Source organism: Sorex fumeus, unplaced genomic scaffold (genome assembly GCF_029834395.1).
Source record: "Sorex fumeus unplaced genomic scaffold, SorFum_2.1 ptg000131l, whole genome shotgun sequence".
NCBI classification, from domain to species: Eukaryota; Metazoa; Chordata; class Mammalia; order Eulipotyphla; family Soricidae; genus Sorex; species Sorex fumeus.
In genome coordinates, this window is record NW_026606188.1 from 38,317,705 (window position 1) to 38,333,837 (window position 16,133).

At 39.1% G+C, this 16,133-nt stretch overlaps 1 protein-coding gene across 2 annotated transcripts in view; it reads right to left on the reverse strand.

The window, feature by feature from the left end:
* Positions 1–16,133, reverse strand: part of VAV3 (vav guanine nucleotide exchange factor 3) — a 397,225-nt gene that overhangs the window by 14,194 nt on the left and 366,898 nt on the right. For both annotated transcript variants that reach the window (XM_056139015.1, XM_056139014.1), the window contains exon 25: positions 11,336–11,465. In XM_056139015.1, the coding sequence (XP_055994990.1) occupies positions 11,336–11,465 (130 nt within the window). The remainder of the gene's footprint in view (positions 1–11,335; positions 11,466–16,133) is intronic.

Below are 16,133 nucleotides of genomic sequence, written 5' to 3' on the forward strand. Positions count from 1 at the left end.
GGATGAGAAAGAAGAGACTGATAAAATATCAAGGCCGAACTAGGCTGCCACAATGAAGGAAGACAAAAATGATCATCTGTACTTTCAATGCACGTACTCTAGCATCAGATGCATCCATCGAGGACCTGATGGTACAAGCGCGAATGATCAAGTACAACATCATTGGTCTGACCGAGACAAGAAGGCACAAATCTCATCATGCCGTTTTCGACACTGGAGAAGAATTGTTCCTCGGAACATGCCATAAAAGAGGTGTCGGAGGCGTCGGTGTCCTTGTCAACACAAACTTGGCCATGAGCATTGATTCATTTGAATGCCTAACAACCTGAATCACACATTAACATTTGAATATGTGGCTCACTGCTGGCAGTTTCTATCTTCGCTGTCTACGCACCAACATCTCATTATGATGAAAGAGAAATTGAGAAGTTCTACATGGAGCTGGAGAAGTTCTATAAAGAAGACCACACCTTCTACAAAATGATTGTGGGTGATTTTAATGCCAAGATAGGACTGAAAGATCAGCTGAAGAACTTCACATTGGGACCCACGGCCTAGAATGGAACGAACAGGGTGAGAGACTGTCTGAGTTCATCATGTCGACCAAGACCATCCATGGTAACTCAAGATTCCAGAAGGCCGAATCTAAATGTTGGACATGGGAATCTCCTGGTAGACGATTCCACAATGAAATAGACAACTTCATATTCAATCGACGGTTTTTCCTGACCAATGTCGCTGTTGTCCCAAAATTCCAAACAGGATCAGACCACCGTCTCCTTCGTGCAAAATTCTACTTCACAGAGCGGGGAGAAAGGGCTGCAAAGTTTAAAAAGAGAACTCCCAGAATGACCACCAACAGGGAGCTCTTTGGCACTATTGCGGCAACATGGTAAGATGCCATTGTTGACAACATTCACAAGGAATACGATCAACTGGTTCAGCACATCCATGAATGTGCGAGGAACGCCAAGAAAGAGATAGCCACAAAAAAACGCCTGTCTTCGAAAACTCTTGAGCTTATTCACCAACGTGGTTTGGCGCATGCCTCAGGCAACCGCAAGTAAACGTCCGAGCTCGCAAAGCAGTGCAGAGATACGATCAAGGAAGACCTCAAAGAGAGAAGAGCAGAAGTGCTGGTAGATGCGGCAGAAGCCGGGAAAAGTATTCGTAACACCCGCCTGTCCTTTGCCAACTACAAGACCAAGATAACTGCCCTCCAACGTTCTGATGGCTCTATCACATCTTCCAGAATGGCAATGGAGAAGATTATCCATGACTTCTACTCAAATCTCTTCGATAGCCATGTCCACCTGCCGACATACCAAATTCCATAGGATGGATATGTCGTTCCCAATGTTCTCCCTTCCGAAATCTGACACGCCATTTCGTAGGTAAAGAAACGAACAGCACCCAGCCCAGACAAGGTCAGACTTGAACACCTGAAGAACCTGCCGTTAGTACTCATCAATACGCTGGCTTGGCTCTTCACACACTACCTGTCTGAATGCAAGGTTCCGTCCCAGTGGAAAACCAGCAGGACTGTACTACTGTACAAGAAGGGAGACATCCATGACATTGGCAACTATCGCCCGATCTGCCTATTGTCTGTCATCTACAAGTTGTTCACTCGAGTCATCCTAAATAGGATTGGAAGAACACTAGATGAAGGACAACCATGAGAGCAAGCCGGGTTCCGCAAAGGATTCAGAACCATCAACCATATCCACACGATAACCAAACTCATTGAGGTTTCTCGGGAGTTCAAGATGCCGCTATGTCTAACATTCATTGATTTAAAGAAGGCCTTTGATTCTGTCGAGATGGAAGTGGTCATTGAAGCCCTAGCCAATTAGGGCATTCAGACTCAATACATCAAGATCCTCCATGAGCTGTATTACGGATTCACTACCAGGATCTCACCATGCTATAAAGAAGTATTCATCCATGTCAAGAGAGGGGTTCGGCAGGGTGATACCATTTCACCGAAACTCTACAGTGCAACCCTCGAGAACATCATACGATGACTGGAATGGGAAGGAATGGGAGTGAAGATAGATGGTTGGCAACTACACCACCTCCACTTTGCTGATAACATTGTTTTAATAACACCAAACATCAGCCAAGCGGCACAAATGCTGGCCGACTTCGACCGTGAGTGTGGAAAGGTAGGACTACAGCTGAATCTTACGAAGACAATGTTTATGAGAAACAGCCTCATTCCTGATGCCCCATTCACTCTCAACGGAACGACCATCTCCGAATGCAACAGCTATGTGTACCTAGGTTGAGAAGTCAACATGACAAATGACCTGGCACCTGAGCGGCTTGCAACGCCTTCAAGAGCATCAAAGAAATAGCTAAGAGGACAAAGAACCTCTGGCTCCGGGCACATCTCTTCAATTCCACTGTTCTTCCTGCATTAACATATGCCTCAGAGACCTGGGCCCTATGTAAACAGGATGAGAATGCTATTCGGGTCTCCCAAAGAGGAATTGAAAGAGCTATGCTTGGAATATCACGTTTCACTCAAATGAGAGAAAGAATCCAGAGTTCCCACCTCCGTTGACGATCAAGAATCAGGGATGCTGTCTCATTTGCCAAGGTGTCAAAAATCAGATGGGCTGGTCACGTAATGAGATTTAGAGATGACTGCTGGACTAGAGCTGTTACCAACTGGATTCCACGGGATGTCAAAAGACTGCGTGGCTGCCCACCTACCAGATGGTCAGACTTCTTCATCAAGATCATGAACAATCGGTTTGAGGCTCTTCGTGTTCCTAGAGTGAACAGACGCCATTGGGCTACACTAGCACACGACAGGGACAAATAGAGACGTTACTGGCACCTGCTCGAGCAAATCAACGATTAACGGGAAGTCAAGTGATCAAGTGATAAATATACATTCACACATATATAACTCTATATCTTCTATGCTTACAATAGGTTGACCCCTTTCTACTTTCTTAAATAAATTTATTTCCTTTAAGATCCTTCACACAGCTACTTTTTAACTGATGAGGTTACCTGTCTGCACTGCCAATCCCCATATGTCCTTTAAGTTTTGCCTAGATATCACATCCTCAAAATATCTTTTCATCATATTATCAGTTAAACAGATGCTCCTATCATATACTGTGCTTCTGTCTCAATCACAAAATCACAAATCTCAAATCATCCTGTTATTCATCGATTGCCTCGAGCAGGCCCCAGTAACGTCTCCTTCATCCTAGCCCTGAGATTATATTCAAGGCTCTTTAGGAGAATGAGACCCATCATTGTTACTGGTATTTGGCATATTGGGTACGCCAAGGGGAGTTTGCCAGACTCTGCCCTGTGGGCCTGGTTAGTACAAAATGTATAAGTATGTGTGAAATTCTTTTGAGAGGGTGACTGTCCAGTACCTTATGTGTTTTATTCACTAGCATTTAGCAGAAGGTCAGAAACTTGTCAAATTCTGAAGAAATACTTGCTGAATAAGCGAAGGCATAGATATACTGATACACTTAGGTCACAGGTGAGGAGCAGACTGTTTTGAATACAACCTGCTCAGTGGTAGACATACATCAAAACGAGTGTGGCAAGCTGCTCCTGCACATGGAACAAGGGAAAAAGGAGGCTGTTGCCACATTCTCCCAGTGCTGTTAGACCCATTCAGCTAATGGCACCACCACTACTATAAAACCTGGAATCCAGCTAAAAAATGTAGCAGGAGTGGTATAAAGAATCCCCATACCATTCACTGAACTCTCTCAGAGGTTACTATTTTACTATTTGCTTTATTAACTTCAAAAAATAATCTCTCAGTCTTTATCTTTGATGACACTGATGCTCTTGAAAACTTCTGACCAATTATTTTGCAAAACATCTTTCACTTTGAATTATATGATGTTTCTTCATGAATAAGATATAAATTATGCATGCAGGGGAAGAAATCTCAATAGAGTAGAATGTTCTTCTTAGAGCATCAATCCACATGGTACATGGTAACTATTTTGTCTCATTATTAGTGATGCCAACTTTGGTCACCTGATTAGCACTGTAGCACTGTCCTCCCATTGTTCATCGATTTACTCGAGCGGGCCCAGTAATGTCTCCATTGTAAGACTTGTTGTCACTGTGTTTGGCATATAAAATACATCACGGGTAGCTTGCCAGACTTTGCTGGGCAGGCAAGATACTCTCGGTAGCTTGCTGGGCTCTCATGCGAGGTGTGGAGGAATCGAGGCCGTGTTGGCCGTGTTGGCCATGTGCAAGACAAACACCCTACCCACTGTGCTATCACTCCAGCCCTGATTAAAATATTATTAATTTTACGTAATATATTATTATTAAATAAAATATTAAATTTTTAAAACTAAATAAAATATTAATTTTACTTCTTTAATACGTTCTAAGAAAATATTTTGAATTTATGTAAATAAGAAAAATTAAAACCATGACTATTTCTATTCTGGTGCAACTAATTCTCTATAAATACCAACCTGGGAACATGTTTAAGGTCCACTTATGGATGATGAAATAGCTAATCATGCAACTATTCCAAACGCAATAATCAAGGAACACTCCACCAAATCTCTTCCCTTCACATAAAGAAAGAAACTTAGGATTCTGCTTTTAAAAGGACACAATATCTTTAAAAAATAAAAAAATATATAATATCTAATCTTATCCATCTTTCATTGGATAAGAAAGCTGAAATCCAGACAAGCTAAGTGGCTTAGCAGTAGGCCTGGAAATAATTGGGTTCTCATTGTAGAGCAAGAAAAACATCAATTTAGTAGCCTTTATATATGTATATATAAAGGTCCTACAAATAGACCTGAAGCATCAGTCTAACAGTTTTGCTGTGGCTATTTTTGAAAGTAATGGGATTCTTCCACATACACATAAAATGGAGCAAAACATTTCCCATGGAACCCCTGCAGTATTTTTCTGTCTTTACCCCTTTCCCTTCCCTGGCCCTTCCTTGCCTTGTCTAATAGCTGAGGTCACCTGTTTACAATAATGTTGACAGTCATGGTCTTGGTGTACACTATTACTACACCTCATCAACTCTAAAGTTCCCGTGAACTCCCAACTATGCCCCTGAGTCACCCCCAGCTCACATCTCCCAGCAATCAGGTGCTCTTCAATGAGGTATCATTATCACACCAGTGAGAATAGCATTTATTAAAAATACTAGAAGCGATCAGTATTGGCAGGGATCTGGGAAAAAATGGAACTCATAGTCACTGTGGGTGGGAATGCTGTCTGGGTGAGCCACTACAGTTTCTAGGGAAGAATACAGATCACTATAATGCCTGAGTTCTCTCTTCATTTTATTCTTGGAAACACTCGTTACTCCAAAGGCAAAACTTAAATCTCACAGCCCAGCAAAAGAGCATTGTCTACAATGGAATCCCAATTTAGACATACTATGATTGTGCCCAGTAATCTGGAACTCTGCTCAATTCTAGCCAATATCTTTATATACTTTATATTGCATTTGCAGGAGATATTTTTATCATTAACCAGAAAAAAAAGGTAACTTGGTAATTTGCTCACAAACATTCAACCCAGACCAATATAGAGGTTATATCCCAATGAGGCCCAAGGATTTAATTTTCAAAGGTGAACATTTTAAGAAAATAAAAATTGTAATATTAGGCTTCAGAATTTGTAACCCTATTCTCAATCCCTACTCAAAACAAAGGGAGGTAGGTCCAGGTTTTAATTTGCATGTTCTGAATATCTAAGTATTTTATAAAAGCAATGAGATATCGGAACCATCTTTAATTCACCAACTCAAGTAAGACTTCTTAAATGATAGTAGCATATCCAAAGCTATGGACCAAATTTAAGGTCTATGTCAACATCTTGAATAGTTTTTCTGTAAAATATATAGCATTTCTATACAGGGCATGTACCATTTCTTCTTTATCTTTTCTGAAGATCTCAGGTTGCATAAAAGTAAAACCCGTGTTTTAGTTTTACCTGTGCACTATGTACATGTACACTCATAAAAACAAAAGTTGCTAAAATTAATAGCATTAATAGCTAAATTAATTTTAGTAAGAGCTAAAATTAATAGCATCATTCAACTCAGAAACATAGGTAGATGTTTGCTGTGTTTACTAATATAAGTAGCAGCAGAAGTTAAAGTGGTAGAAATGGTAGACTATTATAGTAGCTGAATTTTATTGTTTTCCAGGTGCCAGAAATATGTTTAAAGATGCTCTAGAGATGGCACACCTCCATTAATCCTTAGAACCAGCTTACTGTTCTATAAAGTATCCATCGTAGGATTATGAAATACCCATTTTTTATAAGACAGTTTCATAAAAAGTTAGGTTATATAAACTAAACATTGGAAAGTATAATAATTTAGATTTATGATTGTAATCATGTTATATGGTAATGAAAATAATAATTAATGAAAACAATGATTAGAATAATAACCCTGCAATGTGAACCAGTGTGCAATTATTTTTGCTAACTGATATATATATTAACTCGCTTGTCATTCTTTCCAGTTTTCATTGTGATTTTTTTTTTCTGATCATCCTGTACCAAAACCCTCTAACCTAGAGTTATCTATATCTCTGCAGTAAAATATAAGTAAAGTAAAAAGTAAAGGCCCTCCCGTTGATCATCAATTTGCTTGAGCGGGCCCAGTAACGTTTCCATTGGAGACTTTGTTGTTACTGTGTCTGGCATATCGAATACGTCACGGGGAGCTTGCCAGGCTCTGCTGTGTGGGCGAGATACTCTAGGTAGCTTGCCGGGCTCTCCGAGAGGGGCGGAGGAATCGAACTCGGGTCGGCCATGTTGGCTGCGTGCAAGGCAAACGCCCTACCGCTGTGCTATCGCTCCAGCAGTAAAATATAAGCCCTATAAAAACAGGAAATTTGTCTCTGAACAGTTATATCCCAATACCTGAAACAGTGCCAAGTCTGTGTTGGGAATATAAACAAATGAATAACTGATGGATAAAACCAAATTCTAATGAAAACTGCATCTTAAGTGAATTATTTTCTTTTCTTTTTTGATTATAAAAGTGTTTTATGGCATGAATTGCAATAAAATATTGGTTAGGGGCAAATGATCTCATGACTCTTAAAAAAATTTCCTGTAGTAAACCTGAGTGCCTAAGAACAGATGACTGGTTAAAGAAACTTTGGTACATCTACACTATGGAGTACTATGCAGCTGTTAGAAAAGATGAAGTCATGAAATTCATATACAAGTGGTACTACATGGAAAGTATCATGCTAAGAGAAATGAGTCAGAAAGAATGGGACGGACATAGAAAGATTGCATACATCTGGGGAACATAAAGTAACAAAATAGAAGACTAACACCCAAGAATAGCCGAGATAAGTACCAGGAGGATTACTCCATGGCTTTGAGGACAGCCGCATATGCTAGGGGAAAAGGCAGCTCAGGTAGAGAAGGGAGCATCAAACAAAGGGTGTTGAGAGGTTCCTCTCAGGATGAAAGCTGTGTGATGAGAGTAGACTATAGACCGAACAAGATTGCCACTCAATGGTCTCTTTTGCAAACCACAGCATTCAAAAGGAAAGAGATAACAAAAGGGAATGCCCTGCCACAGAGGTAGGATGGGATGGGGGGGTGGGGGGTGGGAGGTATACTGGGACTGGTGGTGGTGGAGAATGGGCACCGGTGGAGGGATAGGTATTCGATCATTGTGTAACTGAAACCCAAGCTCAAAAATTTATAAGTCTACAAGTGTACCTCATGGTGTTTCACTAATAAAAATTTAAGGGAAAAAAAATTCCTGTGGTAAAAATGGATATGCAAAATCATTGCAAGGAAAGTAAAAAGAAAGAAAAGAAAGAAAATGTTAAGACTGCCCTAATTGCTAAACAACTTTGAGCATTAAACTACTAAAAGACTAGAGATAAACAAAGCTGGGCAACTTTACTCATCATGGAAAATATTCACTGGGCATACACAGGAGCCAAATCTGGAGAATGTGCCTGGGAATTACCACACGGTGAAGTAAGGATGGCAGCTCTCCCATTGCCAGCCTCTCCACACATGGCGCTCTAGAACAAAGAGAATAGCTCAAATAGTATTTTTTTAGCAACTTCTGTTGCTAATGGTAAGGTGAAGAAACAGACAGTAGAAAATTCCATTTTTCTAGATCCAGCGAAGTATTTTTTTTCTTTTTGGGTCATACCCGGCGACGCACAGGGGTTATTACTGGCTCTGCACTCAGGAATTACTCCTTGCAGTGCTCAGGGGGACCATATGGGATGCTGGGAATCGAACCTGGGTTGACAGTGGCTAGGCAAACACCTACCCACTGAGCTATCACTCCAGCCACACAGGGAAGTCGTTCAGTGGTAAAGTACATGCTTCACATATGTGAGGCTTTGGGTTTGATGCCTAACACCAGAAAACAAATGAAAGTAAGGCAAAGAAAAAAACTACTTTGAGGGGCTGGAGCGATAGCACAGCAGGTAGGACATTTGCCTTGCACATGGCCAACCCGGGTTCAATTCCCGGCGTCCCATATGGTCCTCTGAGCACTGCCAGGAGTAATTCCTGAATGCAGAGCCAGGAGTAACCCCTGTCCATTGTCAGAAGTGACCCCCCCCCCAAAAAAAAAACTTTGACTGCTCATTCCACTCTCCTCCACAAGACCCTGGTAAAAGATATATATTATATTTATATTTCTCATTCATTAAAAAAATTTGACTTTGGTAGACATTTAAGAAACTTGTGGAGGCTGGAGCAATACAGCATAGCAGGTAAGGCATTTGCCTTGCATGCGGCCAACCCAGGTTCAATTCTCAGCATTCTATATGGTCCCCTGAGTACAGCCAGGAGTGATTCCTGAGTGCAGAGCCAAGAGTAACACCCCTGAGCATCGCCAAGTGTGACCCAAAAAGCAAAAAAAAAAAAAAAAAGCAAGAAAGAAACTTGTGGGAGGATTATCTTTCAAGGGAGAGCATTTTTTCATTCATGTTCTTTTTCCACTCTTATTTTTTTGTTGTTGATTAAATTACCAGACATTCATTGAATATCATACATGCTATATGTTGAAATACACCATGAACAATTCCTTTATGATGCAAAAGACAGATGTATAGGAGATGTATAGGAAATAACAAAGGCCATGCAGTATTTCAGTTTCTATGTCAGATACTAGCAATGTATAGTCAGAATAAAGGTAGGCGTGTTTCTATATGAATAAGTATGGTATATATCAGAATATGTTAGTAGTTGGGTAATGTTAAGTTAAAAAATAAAATGCATTTATTATTTTTTGCAGTGCCTGACTGTCCTCACCGCCGGGGTCCCTTGGAGGGGAGCGGGTTGAGCTTTCCTCTCTGCCCCGACCAGGGCTCCAGCAGCCAAAGACCTCCAGGACCAGCCACCACCATGCTGAGACCACTCTCCGCACACATGAAGGTACTGGCAGAGGGACAAAGTCACGCGGGTTCCGGGGCCGAGATCTCCAAGCCTACTCGGATTTGGGTCGAGCATCCTCCACCCAGATCCTCCAAATTCCAGTAGGCGGGGGTCACACCCACCAACTGGCCCCCTGGCGCCGTGTAATCCCATCAACGGCCAAGACTCAGAGACTATAAAAACCAGCTCCCGGAACCGTGCGGCCACGACATCCTATTATGACATCTTATTATCTCATTCCTACTTTGGACAAACTGGCAGGCTACCGAATGTAGCCCGCCCACACGGCAGAGTCTGGGAAACTCCCCGTGTCGTACCCAATATGCCAAATACCAGTAACAATGATGGGTCTCATTCTCCTAAAGAGCCTTGAATATAATCTCAGGGCTAGGATGAAGGAGACGTTACTGGGGCCTGCTTGAGGCAATCGACGATTAACAGGATGATTTGTGATTTGTGATTTTGTGTGTAGTGCTGGGGATCAGACCCAGAACCTTACACATCCAAACATATACTCTGAAGCTGAACCATATCCCCAGCCCTTGGTACATTATCACTGTCACTGTCCTCCCATCGTTCATCAATTTGCTTGAACAGGCACCAGTAACATCTCACAACAAATTGTGAGACTTGTTGTTACTGTTTTTATCATATTGAATACATCACGGATAGCTTGCCAGATTTTGCCGTATCTTGCCAGCTTGCCGGGCTCTCCGAGAGGGGTAGAGGAATCGAACCCAGTTCGGCTGCGTGCAAGGCAGACACCCTAACCGCTGTGCTATTGCTCCAGCCAGCTGCCTTCAAAGTTTCAACACAAAGTGTGCTCTGACTACTTTCATTGCATACTTTCTATTTTTTACCATTTATCCTGACAAAGAGAACAGCTATTAAGTAATAAATATTGAGGAAAAAAATCCTGTTAGTTGATGAGACAAATTACTAGTATATTTGCTTATATTAAGCATACAAGACTTTTACTTAGGTTTGGGTGTTAGAGAGTGGAAATTTACTGTCTTCCAGTTTCTGTGTTTTGTTGTGGGTGGTGGTGGGGGGGGGGCAAGTAGGGGTGGGTTGGGTTGTACTGATTAAACTTATTTTTTGAAATATTTCTAGATTTCAGTTTTGCCAGGCTGAAGACTCTGAATAATAACAATGTATTCATTTATCCTGCAAAACTTTTTAATTAAAAACATATCAAAATAAGAGAATAAAATCACACTTATCCACAATTTTCACCTTAACATTTTCTTTCATGCTATATCTACCTTCAAGAAGATTATATGCCATTAAAGGATGATAGAAAAACAGTTTTTGACTTGAACTCACATTTTCATTACAACATAACTTTGTGTGCTCATCTCTGCAGATTGGTGGTGGCACAGTTCATTTGGAAGTAAAATGGATAATATACACTTTTAGAAATACCGTTACTAGAGAAAAAAATGTTTTAGACATTTCAAAATTTTAAAATTGTTATTGGAAAAAAAGAATTAAAAGTAAGTTGGAATGTTAGGCAGAACAAGAGAGCTGTGCACTAGCTTTGCTTAAACACTCACTCAAATAGCATCATGGCTACAAACACATGTAAACTAAGCAGAGTTTGGCCTCAAGTCTGAGAAAAGAACAAGGCTTCTAGATTAACAAACCCTTAGCATTACTTGCGGGCTTCTGAACATAAACATGAATTTTAACTTGCACAAAACATGTTTCTAGACATGTTCATAAAACTGCCATTCTATCTGATTCTGTTTAGATTTTTTTAAAAAAATCACTTGTGAAATGCATTGTCAAAAATAAAGAGCATTATTATAGTAAGTGGTTATATTTCAATAGCTGGAATGAAGGTGTGTAATGTTACCAGACCTTTGGTCCTGAAATAAGAGCAAATTATATTCTCTACTGTAGTACTCACAGCTGCTGCCTCCTCGATTAGCCCTCTGTCCTGCTGAATGTTCAGGCTCCTTGTACGGAAACTGCAGAGTCGTGTCTAAGGTTCTGAATCCTTCTTTGAGAGAATGATGCTTGTAGTACTCCACAAGTTCCTTTGGGAAAACAGAATCAAGTATTTTTTTTTAATAAGGAGAGTTTTATTCTCAAGCACATAAATATTTTATATAAAATGATATCAAAGTGAACTATTTAATACTAAAGATCCATAAGTATAGTATAAGGAAGGATAAATAAATGATAATCTGATACCCGGATGTTCATGTACCTACCTAGTTATTATCTTTGCTATTCAGGCTATTCATAATGTGAGTTACCCCTTATTGTTATTCATAGATAGAGGATTATCTTGACAGTCTTCAGTCAGATGTGGTAAATGAAAAGAAACCATATTAAACCTCAATTTCAGACCAGCAATTATTGTTATTTATGAAATACTTGCCTTTCTAAACAAAAATAAAGGGAACAGCTGTTTGCTGAACATAAAGCAATTCCTAGTTTCCTGAATTTTCTTCTAGCATGGCATAAAAACAAACTAGATTCTAAATGTACTTTTCACTGCAAACCAAAGTTGGTAAATCACAATGTAACTTGATATTGCTTATGACTTAACTAAAGTGTTAATGTCCATCTCAGCTCTGCATATTGTCCAGTTTTTACAAAGGTCAGTAATATGGATAATTCTGGTTATATTTTATACTAATCTGCTTTAAATATATGAGACTAATTACTATTAATCAGAACATTTCTTTTGAGGTGTTGGTTTCATAGATTGCTAGGATCATAATTCCTCCATTTATAACAGAAAAGAGTACTAATCCATAGTGAAAAAGTATATTATCATTTGATAAAACTTTAGTGTATCATTGTACAAAAATACCTAATATAAAAATAAAATCACTTTGAAAATTTTTACACTTCATTGACTCACCATGGGATACACAATCACAAGGTTATTCATGACTGGGTTTCAGCCATACTGGGTTTCATTCATAATGTTCTAATATCCACCCCTTCACCAGTGTATATTTCCCACCACCATTGTCCCTAGTTTCCCTCCAGACAATCACCCCAACCTGCTCCTCGGGCAGGTACTTTTCTTCTTTCTCTCTTTCACACTCTTTCTTTTCTTCTGGGCATTGTGGTTTGAAATATATGTGCTGAGAAGTTATCATATATATCCCTTTACCTACCTTCAGCACTTTTAATCTGTTTTGTGCTTCTAGAACAACTATTTTTTTAAGTAGATAAGACACTCATTTCTTTTAAAAATCACTGCCACCAATTTAGAATATCCGACCTGAGTTCGATTCCTCCGCCCCTCTCGGAGAGCCTGGCAAGCTACTGAGAGTATTTGATATGCCAAACACAGTAACAACAAAGTCTCCAATGGAGACGTTACTGGGCCCGCTCGAGCAAATCGACGATCAACGGGAGGGCCTTTACCTTTACCTTTACCTTATTCAGTGATTATAATCAAAGTTCCCTAAACAAATCAATCTGATCAGAAATCACCGGGAAAAAAACAGAGAGAGTCAGCAATGATTTATTATTTATGACTGAATAGGGAAGAGTTGTAGAATGTAGAATGAACTTTGTGAGAAATCTTAGGGGTCACATAGATGATGATGATAAGGTTTCCACTTTCTGTGAGTTCTTGACTTCAAAGGAGAATGAGGTGTTATTAATAGGAGCTCTAAGGCAAAAAGGGAATTTCTTTTCACAGGTCCAGCAGGGAGGAGAAGGGAAGATTTTATGATAAATATAGTTTGACTTCAGTTGAAGAACAGGTACAATTTCTTTTATTATTATTTTTTAAATTTTTATTAGTGAAACACCATGAGGTACAGTTGCAGACTTAAAAATTTTTGTGCTTGGGTTTCATTTATACAATGATCGAGTACCCATCCTTTCACCAGTGCCCATTCTCCACCACCACTAATCCCAGTATCCCTCCCACCCCTATCCCCCCATCCCACCCTGCCTCTGTGACAGGGTATTCCCTTTTGTTCTCTCTCTCCTTCCCGGTGCTGTGGTTTACAAAAGAGGAACTGAGGGGCAATCATGTTCAGTACAATTTCAAAAGCCAGGAAGAAGATTATTGTAAATATAAAAGTCAGGCTGAGAACAGAAAGGTGATTAAAAAACATATTCATAAACAGTATGTAGTCTTGTATGGGTGACGCTTTTGATAAAGTAAAGGTGGAGTTTTCAACACTCACATCTGGAAAATGGGGATAATAAATCATTTCACAGATTATAGTAAAGCATATACTAAGTGCCTGGTGCATGTGAATAATATTATCATTATCTCACATGCTAGGCCTTTTGTACAGTTTCTTACAATCTTTTCCTGGGAAACAAGAAATAGGCAAAGTCCTTCACTAATGCTCAGGTCTTGGGTACAAGGTAGAAGAGCTGGGATATGTCTACAAAGTTTGTGTTTTCAATTGTATCATGAGATTATTAGAAAATAGTCCTTACATAAGAAAATACAGGTGAAAGGAAATAAGAGGAAAAGGAAAGGAATACTTTCTAAAGTGCCTATGATGTATTAGCACCTACACAGCCCCTAGCTACTAGCTTCTAGAAATTATATTATTATAACTTACAACCATTTTTTTTTCATTCTATTTTCCTTCCTGGCCCTAGAACATGTAGGGTCTTTGAGGACAAAAAGAAACTTGGAATATGACCATCCTTTATAAAAATGAGAAAAGGAAATAAAAAATACCAGACAGAAGCTATTATTTTCAAAATGATTTAAAAAATGAGATATGACACTTTTATTATGGTGATATTTAACATGCTTACAAGGGCAAGTATAGGATTAAAATCCTATTCAGAATTAATGCTACTACTTATTTAATATTTTAAAGTGGAAACCAAAGTTCTATAAGATCTTTGGAAGACCTTTACAAGTATAAATGATATTTTAGATGCATATAAGATGTTATTTTACTCATGTTATACAACCCAATAAAAATATTTATCTTTAAAAATAATAAACTATAAAGAAATCATGCCATTAACTCTGACCCTGAATGCAATCTTATAGATAATATGAATTTTATGCAAATATTACATGAAGTTGACTGAGACCTTAGAGCTAGCACACTGAAAACCATGGTGATCATCTACTACTTATCTGCCTCTAAATTTGATGTAAGAAGAAAAAAAAAAGATCGCCAAATCTGTGGGTTATGTGGCTTGGTGCCTTGCAAATACACTTTTCTCAACTTTTCACTAAAACATGGAAGATAATAGCTCCACTTTCACAGTTTTTTTAGGGTAAAGCTTCCTCCAAGTTTCTAACTGGGTAGAATTAAATTACACCATCAAGGATCATTTCCAATCTATGCCTTTCTGCATTTGTATTTTAATCTAATCCATCCCTGCCTTAGCAGTCATTGACCTTCAGGTACTACAAGTAAATAAGAAGATTCTAGACAAAAGAAACTGCTAAGCTTTCCTTATCTCACACTCACACAGCAGTGTCAACAATTTAAGTCTCTGAAAAATAATGAGTGAGAGCCAATCATTCCAATTACCAAGGAAACAGCAGTGGGGCGATTTATAAACAGCATTTGGACATGGATTGTCTGGCATACATGAAAATTAGAATAAAATTAATGCCTTGTAATCTGGATACAGAAATTCATTTAGAATTTGAATTTAATAGCTAAGAAAAACAGAGTTTGATTAAACAACCTGGTCAAACCCAGGGGACAAGGTGGAGTCAAAACCACCTAAGGCCAATGTTCTCTTTGAGAAACTGGCTAATTTAAAACAAGTTCTGGAATTTGCTTGCATTGTACATCCTTCCCAAATTAAACTTTAATTTCAAATGTTAGCAAGTTTTACAAGTAGGAGAATGTAACTTTATCAGCAATGATAGCACACTGAACTTTCTGGAAGTAGCAAATCAAATACAGAGACATCTAACAGATAAAGTGGGAATTATAGTACTTGACATGAAGATGATAAAAAGTAACTCCTTAAAGTTGAATGATACAGGTTTAGAGAAGCACTTACATCACCAGAGTGAAGTTAAAGGCCCTTAATAATGCTTTAGATTCCTTTCCTAGGGGCTAGTTACTGAGATGTGAGACTTCCCCTCTGATCAAAGTATCTATGTGACATTTCCCAGGAAAGGTTCAAGGACAGCACTACTACTGGGTTCTTGGTACAGATGGATTTACTAATTTGAAAGCATTTCATCCAGTTCTTTTTCAATTCTTCAAAAATAGTGAGTTCACATATTAAGAAATCAATATAAATTTATCCAACAAATGAACAGAAACTAAGAGACTAAGAGGGATAGCTCAGGATAGCTCAACTGTCTTCTCGGTGATTCTTAGCTATTTGCTAAACTGACACAAGTATATTTCTGAGAGAGATCTTTCAGTTCCTTGTCTTTACTTCTATGGGTATATTCTTTTGCTGTTATCTTAGTTCCACTGTAATTTTGCTATTAATTTTGATTGAGGCGGGGGAGCAGAGGGGGAGGGGAGTCACACCTAGCTATGCTCAGAGCTTATTCTGACTCTGTCTTGGTAGTGCTGGGGATCAAACCTGGTCAGCCACATGCAAGGCAAGCACCTTGTCCACCTGTTATTAATTTTAATCCCCTCCTCTAATCCACTGAACTAAAGCTTCCTTGCAAAGGAGCTTCAGGAAATGGAAGGAAACAAATATTCATGTCTCTAACAGTGGTTAGCTCTGATTATTTTACACATGCCATAGAAAGTGTAGCTTATTTT